General features: G+C 47.0%; 1 protein-coding gene across 6 annotated transcripts in view; it reads right to left on the bottom strand.

The window, feature by feature from the left end:
* Positions 1-15,819, bottom strand: part of MSN (moesin) — a 151,983-nt gene that overhangs the window by 71,479 nt on the left and 64,685 nt on the right. For 2 of the 6 annotated variants that reach the window (XM_065537889.1, XM_045383883.2), the window contains exons 1-2: positions 4,087-4,286; positions 3,561-3,596 (exon numbers count right to left, since the gene is read on the bottom strand). The exons of 3 other annotated variants lie outside the window; for them this stretch is intronic. Coding sequence is in view for 1 of the 3 variants with exons in the window: in XM_015443989.3 (XP_015299475.1) it covers positions 4,087-4,098 (12 nt within the window). In the remaining 2 variants the exon portion in view is untranslated. Of the gene's footprint in view, positions 1-3,560; positions 3,597-4,086; positions 4,287-15,819 lie in introns of those variants that run through there. One more of the 6 variants, XM_015443989.3, reaches the window with a different exon arrangement.

The following is a 15,819-nucleotide window of genomic DNA, read 5'->3' as shown; positions in this document are numbered from 1 at the left end:
ACTTCCAAATGTCCTTTCCAGCTCCATCATTCGGTAAAGCAGTTTCATGGGAGCAGGAGGTAAGAGAAAAGTAAGAACACCACCCTAAAACAAGCTACTGTTGCAGGCAGCTAGAGAACGGAAAGTCAGAAGATTAGTGGTCAATACTACTTCTATCACTGACTCACAGAGCAACCTTTCCCTCTCCAAGCCTAACACGAGAGTATAGATCAGTTAGTGTGGGTCCCACAAAGGCCTTCCTGCCCCACCAGCCCCCTCCCTACCCAGAGGGCTGTTAAAAGAAATGTGTAAAGGAAATTCCCAAGATGGTTCCTGCTCTGTCTCTATCATCTACACTTTCACAAAGGGCCAAGTGAACTGAAGAACCAAAGTCGAGAGATGCAGGATCCTCTCTCATACAACCTCTCTTCCTGATCCTTTTCCCCACACTTAAGTCTGCAGGCAGGGCTGGTTCAAGGGTTAAAAGACTGAGATTCTGGCTCCTATTTACCAAGTACCACTTTAGTGCCACTCGAGTGGCTCAAGTAATGCTAGGAATGGCAGGAGAATAAACAGTTCACATAGCCTCTGTTAAAGTTTAGCTGAATGCTGACCCACACACCTTCAAATACTTCAAGGATCTAGGCTCTATGTCTGCTCACATTGATGGTCCCATCAAATGACCACTTGATTGCCTTTCCCCTGATCTGTTGATCTATGGCTAAAACCCCAGCAGATCAAAGAGGTGTTTCACCAAGACTAACCCTCTAACTAAGACCTGGATTCAAGTCCTAGCTTTGCAACTGGCATACTGCATCACTCTAGGTTAGTCTCTCCCTAACATGGTTTCAGTTTCATCATCTATACAATGAGAGGAATTGGACTTTGTAGTTGTAGAGAGCCTTTTCAATACTAGCATTTAATAAATCCCAGAAACTCAAGAACATCTCAAAAATTCAAAACACTCTTTTTTTAGGAAATCCAAGAAAGCCTCAAGTCCTTTGTGATCTTAAAAGAAAAAAATTAAAGAAGGTAGGGAGGGGGAAAGGCCTTTTCAAAAATATATATATAACTGTCATCATCACCAAAAAATGTAGATGGCAATTAACAAGCTTTTCCATTCTGGCTACTAAAGCAGACTCAGGAAACTGGCAACCAGAAGCAGAGTCCAAGGAATGGCAAGAAGGCAAGGGTGGCGGTGGATAGTGAGGCATGTTTTTTTTGTTTTTTTGCTTTTTTGTTTTTGAGACGGAGTCTCACTGTGTTGCCCAGGCTGGAGTGCAGTGATGCGATCTCGGCCCACTGCAACCTCCGCCTCCCGGGTTCAAGCGATTCTTCTGCCTCAGCCTCCCAAATAGCTGGGATTACAGGTGCACACCACCACACCTGGTTAATTTTTGTAATTTTAGTAGAGACGGGGTTTCACCATGTTGGTCAGGCTGGTCTCGAACTCCTGACCTCGTGATCCACCCGCCTTGCCCTCCCAAAGTGCTGGGATTAAAGGCTTGAGCCACTGCGCTCGGCCGGCATGTTTTAACAGATATAGGGGTGGTTGGGCTGACTAGGAGGGACAATTAGCTATAAAAGTGAAACCAACCCTAGATAGGCTGTAGACATGCTGCATATGAATGAAGGAGTTTGATTTTCCACACCTTTCTCTATCTGTCATATGCTAGAAATAGCCTAAAGCACATAAATGAAAATGGAGCAGAGAAAGGGAAATTTTTTCCCCTTTTAATTAACATTACTGGTTGGTATTCAGTGAACTAGGGTGTGCCCCTGAACACCTCGGCCTTGGTATGAGGAATAAGAAAAGTAACAGGAGGCACGTGGTGACACTACTGAACCTTACCAGGAGACCACACAAATGCCAACCTTGGCCACTTTGCTCAATTTACTCATTTCCTTTTATCTGAGGCCCATAAAGGTCTGAGAACAGGGGCAATTTGTTTGGAGCAAGAAAGGGAACTCAAATGTCAAGAACTCAATCATTGGGTCAGAATAGAGGGTCAATGAGATGAGCATCAGAAAGCCTGGACCCCAATCTTGGCTCAGTCACCATGTGCCCTTAGGTAGGTCTTTCCCTGTAGGTCTCAATATCCTCATTAGTTTTATGTTTTTGTTTTTGTTTTTAAGAGAGTTTTACTAAATAGATAGTCTCCAAAGTCCCTTTCAGGTTAAGATTCTACGGTCTTAACAGACATAATATAGTTGCTTTTCCTAAAAGTTGACCATTCCTTGAGTCGAAGCATAGAAAATTCTCTAATGCTTCCAGTCTATCAAAACTCAGCCCTCTCCCTCCAATTTGATTCAGGTTTCAGTCAATCTGCATAAAAATGCCTTCAGTATTTAGGTACCTTCATTACTCCAGGACTGACTACAAACAGCTTATACTTCAATCTCTCTCCGTTCCCAGGAAAACAATAAACACACTGTCTTGTCTTCTTTTCCACTTTGAGTCAGATGAGACATTAATGCAAGTTTGAGGCAACTTCCAGGCCCATGAAGTTGTGTTTCAAAGTGGGCTATCTCAGAATTGAGGATGAGATATGCCACTACAGAAGAAAGGCCATGGAGCAATGTCTATTCCCAGGGATCCACCCAACTGTTCAGGCAAAGCCGCACCTTAAGAGGAGTCAGGACTCAACCGCAGAAAGAGACCCAAAGAGCCGCTCCTGACAGGATCTTTATAATCCTGTTTTGGCAGACAATGGGGTATTTTCCCCTCTCTCCAAAACCATTACTCACTCTCTCTTTGGGGGCAGGGGTTAGGGAAGAAAGTGTGTAAAAGTCGCATGTCCTAAAACCACAAGCAATTTAAAGGAGACAGACAGTGAAGCACATACTTTTTGAAAACTTGGTGTTTCTGAAGGACAACGTTCTGGAAAGGCAAGAACGACTTGGCAGTGAGGCTGGTATACAGTAACGTGGCAACCAAAGCTCATCACAAACCCAAAAGGCTGGTCCCTCAACTTGCCTCCTCTCATCCCAGGGGCCTTCAGCCCTTTTCAAGGCTACTAGTCACTATCTCACCTCTACAAGTCTCAAGCAGTCCTGGGGAGACATATCTGGGAACACTGCATTGCCTAGGCCAGCCCAACAAGCTGTTTGGCCTAAGGGACTCAAGCCAGGGTGGTCACCAGGCCTTTCTGAGCAAGGGAAGGGCCTCAGCAGCCATTTGGCATGACTTGCACAAAAGCAAGCAGAGCTCATTAGTCAGGCACACCCCTCCTCCCCTCTCCCTCCTGGGCATCCGGCCCCCCTATCCCCACTCCCAGGAGGCTTCTGTTCCTCTCATAACAGCCAGTGGGGTGGAGACGCATCCCCAAATCAACCACCACTCTAGAAAGGTGTGGCCCCACGAGAGAACCCACACCACACGAAATAGTCCGGAGGGGATAGGAGGAGATAGAGAGGCATTAAGCAACAGGAGGGGCAGGGATTTGGGGGTGGAGGGGAGGGAGAAACCGGTCCTCTCTCCCAGGAGATGAGGTAGGCCTCTCCTCAGACTGGTGCCTAAATAAGTGTTGGTGCTCTCGGGTGCATCCTCGATGACGATTTCCTCACATCTCTCTCCTCACCTCCTAGTGGAAAACAGCTGGAGCCACCCGGTGAGGCTGTGGGAAAGATGAGTGGGGGTGCCAGATCCGCCCCGAGCGGCTCCCTCCTTCCTCCCTGCTTCTCTGTTCCCATGGCCCCTCTTGGACATTGGCAGCCTTGCCCCAGAAATGTGTCAATTACTGAGTTGGGGAAAGTGTTGTCTTCTGGACCAGAATCCTCTCCTCTGTGCCCATGGCCCGTCAGAGAAAAGGGGAAACCCCAGGCCCCAACGAAGCCGTCCTCACTGTTGCATCTCAGACACAGGGAACTGGAACCTGAGAAAGAGGCAGGCCTCGCCCTGTCCAAACTTCCAGCCTGGACACCCCCTCAACCCCTGAGGGCGCACCAGACCAGGATCCCACTCCGGTCCCCTCCCTACCCTTGGCTATGGCGGAGGGAGCGGCGTCCCAGGCGGGCCGGTGGCTGGCCAAGCCCTCAGCCATCAGCAAAGGACTATGAGGCTCAGCCAGAGCCCTGGGGTCGACAGCGCCCACCCCCGGCACTCACCGTTTTGGGCATGGTGGCGGCAAAGGCAGCAGAGTTGGCGAAGTTTAGCTAGGACTGTCGGGCAGTGCTGAGCACGCAGTACACACGGCTCGGATTCGGTTGGCCGGGGACTCAGATTGGGTCCCTCACTAGCGTCGGGGCGACTGTTAGGCTTCCTGCTAACGGGCCACGACTTCACAAACCCCACCCAGGAAAGAGACGCCCCTGTCGCGCCGCCCGCTCCTTTATGTGGCCCGGCTTCCGCGCCGCTCCCCGCCCTCGCGCCCGCCTCCCAGCCGACCGCTGGCCTTGCCCCGCCCAGCCCCGCCTGGCCCGGCCGGGCGCAGCCAGACCACAGCGCCCACGTGGGAGGCCCCGGCTGGGCCCAGGCGGACCTAAGGTAGCTACCACTCCCGACCTAGACCCACCCCGCTCCTCTCCCACCCCCATCACAGCCCCCAGCCTTGCACGTCCTGGCCTTCCAGCCCCACCCCCACTCAGGCCCCAGACCCTGGGCCCTGACAGATGCTTACTCAGCCCCTGACTGCAACTTTCCACTGATGGGGAGCTCACTACCTATCACAGCTATCTTTTCCTTCTCTAGACAACTCTGGCTCTTAGAAAGTTCTTGCCGTGTCTGAACTCCTTTTCTCTATGGCTTCCATCCATGGATCTCAGTTCTGCTCCCTGAGGCCACACAAATCCCCTGTTGTCCCTAACAGCTCCTCAAAGGCCTGAAGATCTCAGGTCCACAGGAAACTTTTCTTTTGACTAAATGCCTCACCTCTTCCAACACTTCATCCATTCTCTTCTGTAGGACTCTCCCCATTATATTTCCTACCCATCCTTGCTCAGTCCTCATTTATCTTTCCTTCCTCTAAATGCCAGTCTTCACCTTCCTCAAATCAGTGCCCTGATCCTTTAGCCCCTCCCCCAGTACATTCACTTTCTGATGTCCTGATGAGGCTGGCTATAATTCCCTCAGGTTGGATGTGACCTCCCTAGTCCACACCCTTGGGGTTTGTCTGCGAGCTCCCTTTCTGCTTCTTGTCAAGGTCACAGAATCCCAGGATGGCAGTGTTCTAGACTGTTGAAGTCGTCTGGTCAAGTCTGAGTTTTAGGCTGAGTGTGGTGGCTCATGACTGTAATCTTAACACTTTGAGAGGCTGATGCAGGAGGATTGCTTGAGCCTAGGAATTTGAGACCAGCCTGGGGGAACATATCAAGACCCCTTCCCATATCTATATAAAAAATAAGTGAGGGCCAGGCACGGTGGCTCACTCCTGTAATCCCAGCACTTTGGGAGGCTGAGGCAGGCGGATCACCTGAGGTCAGGAGTTCAAGACCAGCCTGGCCAACATGGTGAAACCCCGTCTCTACTAAAATTACAAAAATTAGACGGGCATGTGCCTGTAATCCGAGCTATTCAGGAGGCTGAGGTGGGAGAATCGCTTGAACCCAGGAGGCGGAGGTTACAGTGAGCCAAGACTGTGCCAGTGCACTCCAGCCAGGGTGACACAGAGAGACTCTGTCTCAAAAATAATAATAATAATAAATAAGTGAGACCATACGCAGTGGCTTACACCTGTAATCCCACCACTTTGGGAGGCCGAGGTCTGCAGATCACTTGAGGTCAAGAGTTCGAGACCAGCCTGCTCAACATGGCAAAACCCCATCTCTACTAAAAATACAAAACAAAACAAAAAAATTAGCCGGGCTTGATGGCATGCGCCTGTAGTTCCAGGCACTTGGGAGGATGAGGCAGGAGAATCACTTCTGGGAGGCGGAGGCTGCAGTGAGCCAAGACTGGGCCACTGTACTCCAGCTTGGGTAATAGCTCGAGACTCAATCTCCAAAAAAAGTAAAATAAAATAAGTCTGAGTTTAGTTTGAAAGTGGCTGGCAATAGTCCTTTATTCCTCCCCTCCGCTGGCAACCGTGTGAAGGCATGGTCTGAGTATCCTTTGTGAGGTAAGGCACCACAGATGGTAAGCCAGTTTGAGACAATGGAAAGGATATTTGAGAGGTCAGGACACCTGGCTTCTACTCATAGCTCTGCCATTAACTCATCCTGTGACCACTATGTGGCCTTGGGTAATTCCCTTCCCCTCTCTGGGCTTGAGTTTCCATTTCTGTAGCAAGAAAGGACTGGACTCCTGGACTTCCAAGGTCTTTTCCCACTCTGACATTATAAAGGGATGAGAAAGGAAATATACTCCCTAGGACAATAGATGAGCCTAAGAGGATTGCATATGGGCTGGTCTTGCATTTGCATTCAGGAACCAGTAGTCTTATTCCATCCTCCTCTGCCTTCCTAGCCCAACAGTGTCACGATTCAATGTGCCTCGGTTTCTCTCACTGCTGACAAGATTGATTGATGTGTGCTAGGGTAAACAAAGTTCCCTGCCAAGATCATTTCCTTGAGCTAAGCATTTGTTCAAAGAGCAGCACTCATCGGAAAGTCCAAACAGTCTTCATGAGCAGTCGTCCCCAAGGAAGAGCAGCACTCACCAGAAAGCCTCAGCAGCAGGAGTAGCAATGGCAGCTCATCACACTCCTTAATACTGCCATAGGCCCTTTTTCACCAGATGTTCAAGGAACTCAACTGATTTCTTCACTCATGTTCACCTAGAACCCACAGGGGCCTGGCATGAAGCTAAATGCCTAAAGACAAAGAATTTACTTGGAGCTCCAACTTTCTGGAAAGTGGAAACTCCCTCTGTGTCATTCCCCACCTCCCATGCCAACCACTCCCGACAACACATATGCACAGGGGAGAGTTGGGTAGAGAGTGTCAAGCAGCTGAACACGCTACTAAAAGGGAAACAGGGACCAGGTGTGGTGGATCACACCTGTAATTCCAGCACTTTTGGAGGCTGAAGCAGGCAGATCACTTGAGGTCAAGAGTTCAAGACCAGCCTGGCCAACATAGCAAAACTCCATCTCTACTAAAAATACAAAAATTAGCTGGGTGTGGTGGCATGTGCTTATAATCCCAGCTACTCGGGAGGCTGAGGCAGGAGAATTGCTTGAACCCAGGAGGCAGAGGCTGCAGTGAGCAAAGATCACGCCACTGTACTCCAACCAGAGTGACAGAGTGAGACTCCGTCTTAAAAAAAAAAAAAAAAAATGAAAGGGGGCATAGAAGTCCAAGCAGGGGCAGGGGGCATCAGAGGCTGGGGGAGCTAAGAAATAGGAGGAAAGAGGGGCTGAGGGAGAAAGATGAGGTTGGACCTCTGGAGAGAAGAGGATGGGAAATAGAGGGAGAGCATAAACTATCAGAGACTAGTTAGTCCAGTCTCACTCCAGGTCAGGAGAACTGGGGATCAGAAAGAGGAAAGGACTTACTCAAGGCCAGACAGCTAATGTACAGAAGACAAAGAGCTCAGTTAAGAAGCTCTGGCGATAGTACAAGCAAGAAATTTTTTAAATATTATTTCCTCATGTTTTATTTTAGATACAAGGGGCATATGTGCATGTTTGTTACATGGATATATTGCACTCAGGCAGTGAGCATAGTACTCATTAGGAAGCTTTTCAACCCATGTCCTCCTCCTTCCCACCTCTAGTAGTTTTCGTCTGTTGTGCCCATGTTTATGTCTGTAGGTGCTCAATGTTAAGCTCCCACTTGTAAGTGAGAACATGCGGTATTTGGCTTTGTGTTCCTGCACTAATTCACTTAGGATTATGGCCTCCTGTTCCATCCATGTTGCTACTAAGGACAATTTTATTCTTTTCTATGGCTGCACAGTATTCCATGGTGTATATGTACCATATTTTCTTTGTCCAGTCAACCATTTCTTTATCCAGTCAACCATTTTCTTTATCCAATTGACCACTGATCATGGGCACCTACATTGATTCCATGTCTTCGTTATTGTGAATAATGCCACGATGAATGTGCAAGTCCATGTGTCTTTTTGGTATAATGATCTATTTTCCTTTGGGTATATACCTAGCAATAAGAATGCTAGAACAAATGTAGCTGTGTTTTAAGTTCTTTAACAAATCTTCAAACTGCTTTCCACTGTGGCTGAAGTAATTCACATTCCTACCAATAGTGTATAAGCATTCCCTTTTCTCCACAGCCTTGCCAGCATTTGTTGTTTCTTTTTTGACTTTTTAATATTAGTCATTCTGACTGATGTGAGGTGGTATTTCATTGTGGGTTAGATTTGCATTTCTCTGATGATGTGTGATGACAGGCGTTTTTTGGTTTTTTTTTTTTTCATATATTTGTTGGCCACTTGTATGTCTTTTTCTGAGAAGTGTCTGTTCATGTCCTTTGCTCATTAGTTTTTTTTGTTTTGTTTCGTTTTGTTTTTTGAAACAAAGTTTCACTCTTGTTGCCCAGGCTGGAGTGCAATGGCATAATCTCAGCTCACTGCAACCTCCACCTCCTGGGTTCAAGTGATTCTCCTGCCTCAGCCTCCCGAGTAGCTGGAATTATAGGTGTGTGTCACCACACCTGGCTAATTTTTGTATTTTTAGTAGAGACAGGGTTTCCCCATGTTGCCCAGGCTGGTCTCAAACTCCTGGCCTCAGGTGATCCACCCACCTCAGCCTCCCAAAGTGCTGGGATTACAGGCATGAGTCACCACACCCAGCCTTTTGCTCATTTTTTAATGGGGTTATTTATTTTTAGATTATTGATTTAAGTGCCGTATAGATTCTAGATGTTAAACCTTTGTCAGTTGAATAGTTTAGAAATATCTTCCTCATTCTGTAGGTTGTCTGTTTACTCTGTTGATAGTTTCTTTTTGCTGTGCAGAAGCTCTTTAGTTTAATTAGGTCTCACTTGCCAATTTTTGCTTTTGTTGTAATTCTTTTTGAGACTTAGACAAAAATTCTTCACCAAGGCCTATGTCAAGAAGGGTGTTTCCTAGGTTTTCTTCTGTGATTTTTATAGTTTGAGATCTTAAATTTAAATATTTAATCCATATTGAGTTAATTTCTGTATATGGTGAAAGGTAAGGGTCTAGTTTCATGCTTCCACATATAACTAGCCAAGTATCTCAGCACCTTTTATTACATAGGGAGTTCTTTCCTATTGTTTGTTTTTGGCGACCTCATTGAAGATCAGATGGTTATAAGTGTGAGGCCTGATTTCTGAGTTTTCTGTATATTCTGTTTCATTGGTCTATGTGTCTGTTTTTATACCAGTACCATGCTGTTTTGGTTATGATGGCCTTATAGTATACTTTGAAGTTGGGTAGTGTGATGCCTCCAGCTTTGTTCTTTTTGCTTAAGATTGTTTTGGCTATTTGGGCTCTTTTTTGGTTCCCTGTGAATTTTAGAACGGTTTTTTCTAATTCTGTAAAGAATGACATTGGTAGTTTGATGGGAATAATGTTGAATCTGTAAATTGCTTTGGGCAGTATGGCCATTTTAACGATATTGCTTCTTCCGATCCATGAGCACGGGATATTTTTTCATTTATTTGTGTCATCTCTGATTTCTTTGAGCAGTGATTTTTACTTCTCCTTGGAGAGATCTTTCACCTCCTTGGTTAGCTACTATACTCCTAGATATTTCATTTTCTTTGTGGCTATTGTTTTGTTTGGTTTTGAGATGGAGTATTGCTCTGTCACACAGGCTATAGTGCAATGGCACAATCTCGGCTCATTGCAACCTCCGCTTCCTGAGTTCAAGCAATTCTCCTGCCTTGGCCTCCGAGTAGTGGGGACTACAGGCATATGTCACCTTGCCTGGCTAATTTTTGTATTTTTACTAGAGACAGGGCATCACCATGTTGGCCAGGCTGGCCTCAAACTCCTGACCTCAGGTGATCTGCCCACCTCAACCTTCCAAAGTGCTGGGATTACAGGTGTGCCAAGTCTCTTTGTGGCTATTGTAAATGGGGATGTGTTCTTGAGAAGAACTGGTACCAGTCCTACTGAAACTATTCTAAAAATAAATTGAGGAGGTGGGGCTCCTCACTAACTCATTCTGTGAAGTCAACATCAGCCTAATACCAAAATCTGGCAGAGACGAAATGAAAAAAGAAAACTTCAGGCCAATATCCCTAATGAGCATAGATGCAAAAGTCCTTAACAAAATACTAGCAAATGAATCCAGCAGCACGTCAAAAAGTTAATATGCCATGATCAATAGGCTTCATTCCTGGAGTGCAAACCTGGTTCAACATATACAAATCAATAAATGTGATTTGCCACATACACACAATTAAGAACAAAAATCATATCATTTCAATAGTACAGAAAAAGGTTCCAATACAATTCAACATCCCTTTATGATAAAAACCCTCAGCTGGGCACGGTGGGTCATGCCTGTAATCCCAGCACTTTGGGAGGCCAAGGTGGGTGGATCACGAGGTCAGGGATCAAGACCATCCTGGCTAATACAGTGAAACCCTATCTCTACTAAAAATAAAATTTAAAAAATTGCCAGGTGTGGTGGCGGGCACCTGTAGTCCCAGCTACTCGGGAGGCTGAGGCAGGAGAATGGCATGAACCCAGGAGGTGGAGCTTGCAGTGAGTCGAGATTGCGCCGCTGCACTCTCCAGCCTGAGTGACAGAGCGAGACTCAGTCTAAAAAAAAACGAAAAAAAAACCCTCAACAAACTAGGCATCAAAAGAACATACCACAAAATAATAAGAGCCATCTATAGGTGACTCACGCCTGTAATCCCAACAGTCTGAGAGACCGAGGTGGTCAGATCACTTGAGGTCAGGAGTTCGACACCAGCCTGGTCAACATGGTGAAACCTTGTCTCTACTAAAAATATAAAAATTAACCAGGCATTATGGCAGACACCTGTAATCCCAGCTACTTGGAAGGCTAAGGCAGGAGAATCACTTGAACTCGGGAGGCGGAGGTTGCAGTGAGCTGAGATCATGCCACTGCACTCCAGCCTGGGTGACAGAGGAAGACTCCATCTCAAAAAAATAAAACAAAACAAACAAATAAAAGAGACATCTATCACAAACCCACAGCCAACGTCATACTGAATGGGGAAAAGCTGAAAGCCTTTCCCCTAAAGAACTGGAACAAGACTTGGCCGGGCACAGTGGCTCACGCCTGTAATCCCAACCCTTTGGGAGGCCAAGGCGGGCAGATCACAAGGCCAAGAGTTCAAGACCAGCCTGGCCAATATGGTGAAACTCCATCTCTACTAAAAATACGAAAATTAGCCAGGCGTGGTGGCGCGTGCCTCTAATCCCAGCTACTTGGGAGGCTTAGGCAGGAGAATTGCTTGAACCCAGGAGGAGGAGGTTGCAGTGAGCCGAGACTGCACCTCTGCACTCCAGCCTGGCAACAGAGTGAGACTCCGTCTCAAAAAAAAGAAAAAAAAAAAAGAACTGGACTGGAACAAGACAAGGATGCCCGTTCTCACCACTCCTATTCAACATAATACTGGAAGTCCTGGCCAGAGCAATCAGGCAAGTGAAAGAAATAAAAGGTGTCCAAATAGGAAAAGAAGAAGTCAAACTATCTCTCTTTGCAGATGATATGATTCTATACCTAGAAAACCACATAATCTCTGCCCAAAGGCTCCTAGATTTGATAAACAACTTCAGCAAAGTTGTAGAATACAAACTCAATGTACAAAAATCAGTAGCATTTCTATACACCAATAATGTTCAGGCTGAGAGTCAAATAAATAAAGCAATATATTTTGAGGGCTAGAACTAGAGAAGTAGTGCCTTCCTCCCCACTTCACCGAACAGAAGCTGGTTATGGTGATTATGGTCAATAGCTAGACATTGTTTAGGGGCTAGACATTAAACACTTTGGCTAGGAGGTACTCATCTCAGTTATGCCCCTGTCTCCAGAGCAGAGCAGAGGCAGCTGAGGTACTATCTTGTTCTTCAAGATGGCAGTGAAACAGCTTTGTTTCCTATCTCCTTGTGAACCACTTCACGCCTATATTGCCCAAACTTCTGATAGTCTCCCCACCTTACCCCCTACTGTGATCCTATTTGAACTGAGAGTTAGATCAATCATCCTGGGGCCAGAGTAATACCCATGAGTAGGTTTAGATCTGATGAGGGTTGTCAGTGTTTCTAGAGAGAAGACATAGAAATAGGAGCCATACATCTACACATAGGTTGGTTACTCTGTGAGAGGAACGTAAGGAGTATGAAGAGATTTGCGTTTTTAGACAACATAAATTCAGAAAGTTCTAAGGGAGACAGGTAAGTCTTTTTCAAGCAGTATAGCTAATGGGGGCCAATATGAGCAGAAGTGGTACAGGGACACTCTGGAGCTGGAGTCCAAGGAAGCTAGGTCATCTGAGTCAGTGGGCAGGAGATGCAAAGGAATATTTGATCAGGGCTTTAGGGCCAGAGTTGGGGTCCAGTTGGAAAGGCTCAGGATTCCTTGGGGCCTGGGAAGATTCTGGAGCTACAGCCAGTCTGGGCATCAAAGTCAAGGGAACAGCAAGCAAGAACTGCATGAAGCTGATTTATGTGATGCTGGGTGCGAGGGCACATGCCTGTAATCCCAACACTTTGGGAGGCCAAGGCTGGTGGATCACTTGAGGCCAGTAGTTCGAGACCAGCCTGGCCAAAATGGTGAACCCTATCTCTACTAAAAATACAAAAAATTAGCCGGACATGGTGGTGCGTACCTATGGTCCCAGCTACTTGGGAGGCTGAGGTAGGAGGATCACTTGAACACGGGAGGCAGAGGTTGCAGTAAGCCAAGATCACACCACTGTACTCCAGCCTGGGCAACAAAATGAGACTCCATCTCAAAAAGAAAAAAGAAAAAAGGTGGCCAGCCACGGTGGCTCACGCCTGTAATCCCAGCACTTTGGGAGGGTGAGGCAGGTGGATCACCTGAGGTCAGAAGTCCAAGATCAGCCTGCTCAACATGGTGAAACCATGTCTCTACTAAAAATACAAAAATTAGCTAGGCACGGTGGCACATGCCTGTAATCCCGGCTACTCGGGAGGCTGAGGCAGGAGAATCGCTTGAGCCTGGGAGGTGTAGGTTGCAGTGAGCCGAGGTTGTGCCATTGCACTCCAGCCTGGGCGACAGAGCAAGACTTCATCTAAAAAAAAAAAAAGAAAGAAAAGAAAAATCAAGCTGATTTATATGAAAGTCTATGTCCAAGCTCAGCCAGGTGTGGTGGCTCACGCCTGTAATCCCAGCACTTTGGGAGGCCAAGGTGGGCAGATCATGAGGTCAGGAGATCGAGACCATCCTGGCTAACACAGTGAAACCCCGTCTCTACTAAAAATACAAAAAAATTAGTCAGGTGTGGTGGCGGGCGCCTGTAGTCGCAGCTACTCAGAAGGCTGAGGCAGGAGAATGGCGTGAACCCGGGAGGTGGAGCTTGCAGTGAGCCCAGATCGCGCCACTGCACTTGGGCCTAGGGGACACAGTGAGACTCTGTCTCAAAAAAAAAAAAAGAAAGAAAGAAAAAGAAAAAGAAAGCCTATGTCCAAGCTCAACAGAGAAATGAAATTGGACTTTTAATTATCTGCGCATATATTGTTCCCATCCTAGATCTAAGTTCACTGCAATCAAGAAGCTTCTGCATTTCAAGTGGCATTCCTCCTTCAGGGGATGCAGTGCAGTGCAGAAGAGGCAATATCAGAGACAGACTGGTTGGGGAACAGTCTTGAATCCTAGGGATACATTGCAAAAAGAATCCCTCCACCCGAACAATTCACTGAATGGTAGCAATTGAAAGTTCCCCATCACTCAAAACTTTCTGAGGGCTGTTTTTCATTTTCATCATTGTTGGAAAGTCCTTCTGCTTCACTCAGCACATTTGCTCTTGGGTTTTTCCTGCAGGAAGAATTAACTAAGCCCCTGAGATTGCTGTTCTAGCTTCATTCATAGAAGAGAAATGTGTCAGAGACAGATGAGAAAAAATATCAGCTTGGGGCCCCACACACTCTCTCTCTCTCTTTTTCTTCCCCTGGGTCAGTAGTGCAAACACTTGACTCTTTGTGCCCCTTACACAAAAAAAGAGAATAAACTAAAGTATTCTTTAGCTTATTATTTAGATACTGTTGTCTCCCCTAAGGAAAAAGACCCTCTCAACAGCATAATGTGGCTGAGAGTACAAACTGCAGTAGTAGGAAAATCATGCTTTTAACCATCCTCAGTCCTGTAGCTACTTCTTAAGAAAAAAAGCTTATTTGGGTAAAAGGAGAGAAGATAATATTAAACAAGGCACTTACTATGTGCTGAGCATTAGGGAGGCCATTTCAATATCTAACCCCAATGTAACCCTCACGAGAAATGACAGTTACATTGGTAGAAATGAAGGCATTGAGGATCTGAGGAGTGATGTGACTTATCCAAAAGTCACATGTTTGTTGATTTCTGGATAGTGGCACAGGGATCTGGGCCCAGGTAGTGTCAGCCCAAAGTCCACCTTCATTCTGTCAGCCTGAATCTGTGACCTTCTCAGTCCTGAGCTATGACCAGACATACTTGAGGAAGGGGGTGTATTTTAAGATTCACATCACCCCTGCACCTTAGTGGTCAGACTAATGGCTCAAAATAGCAGGTGGATAATCATAAGCAGGCTGATGAGGCGTTTTGCCAGTATCAAGTGTCTGGGAATATTTATTATTAATCACACTAATGGACCACCATGAGAGGACAAAGTTTCTCTCTGGCTTTTCATCTGATAGGGCTGGAAGCTTTTCAAGCACTTTCCCCAGCCAGCCAATATCAATTTAATTTGAGCCACTATCCTCTTGGAATATGAAATTGGCTCCATAGACAGGATCTCCCAGTCAAGTCATCAGCCCCCCAGCCCTGCCCCCACTGACCAGTCACCCTGCATATGTGACCAGTCTGCATGTGCCCAGAGAGAAAACAGCCTGCTGAGCTCATGGCCCGCCTGCAAACCATCTACAGCCATCTGTGACCGAGTGCCCGTTAAGTGTCAGGTTCTATGAGAGGCTCTGTGAGGGGTGCTCACACTCTTCTCCCCTCAAGCTCCCCTTCCCAGCAGCTCTGTATCTGTTGGTGGTTTTGCTGTTGGCGCCGTCTTTTGTGTGCACAGTGTCATCATCTTTAACTCTGCCTGACCCCTGCCATCAGTCACCAAGCCCTGCTCTCTGTCTGTCTGTGTATCCTTCACAGCTTCACTCCATCCCATCTCCACTGCCAGTGCCCCAGGTCAGCCCTCCCCGACTCTGGCCTCAACTGTCGGAACAGGCTCCTCCCTGGTCTCCCTGCCTCCAGGCTGCCTGTCCAGGCCAGCTTCCACATGGTCACCATGGTGATCTTCAGAAACATGGCCTTCATGTGTACTCAGAATTGGGAGGTGACCCCTCACACACACACCAATGCACACACATAACTTCCCAGCCCTCTCTTCCTCCCATGGCTCCTCAGCACAGGTCATGCCCTCTAGCTGGGCTACTCACTGCACGCAGCAGCACCATGTGCTTGCTCTTGTCTCTGGGCTTCCTGGGCCCTACCTCTTGCACGAAGACCTCCCTCGGTCTTTCCTGCCCTCCTCGTGCTCTCTGTCTCCCTCAGCCCCACAGTGCCTGCAGTAGGTTCGCAGAGCTCATCTGGCCTCCCTCCCACATCCTGCTTTGTCTTGTCAGCCGCTGCTTTTTTTATTTTAATTTTCCATTCCAGGCTGGGCTGTAGCTGTTCCCATAAAGGGATCACAGTTTGTGTTCCACGCAGAAGGAGTCCAGAACACTTCTAGGCATATCCTTGGAGCTCATGACAGGTTGCTCAGCTAGGCCACAGAAGAGAGGGATCTGCTCATTTCCAGCCTTCTAGGCCTATCAACTTGTATTATGTT

This window comes from Macaca fascicularis, chromosome X, assembly GCF_037993035.2.
Source record: "Macaca fascicularis isolate 582-1 chromosome X, T2T-MFA8v1.1".
Classification (NCBI taxonomy): domain Eukaryota; kingdom Metazoa; phylum Chordata; class Mammalia; order Primates; family Cercopithecidae; genus Macaca; species Macaca fascicularis.
Note: the sequence above shows the minus strand (reverse complement) of the source record. Positions and strands in the feature narration are given on the sequence as shown.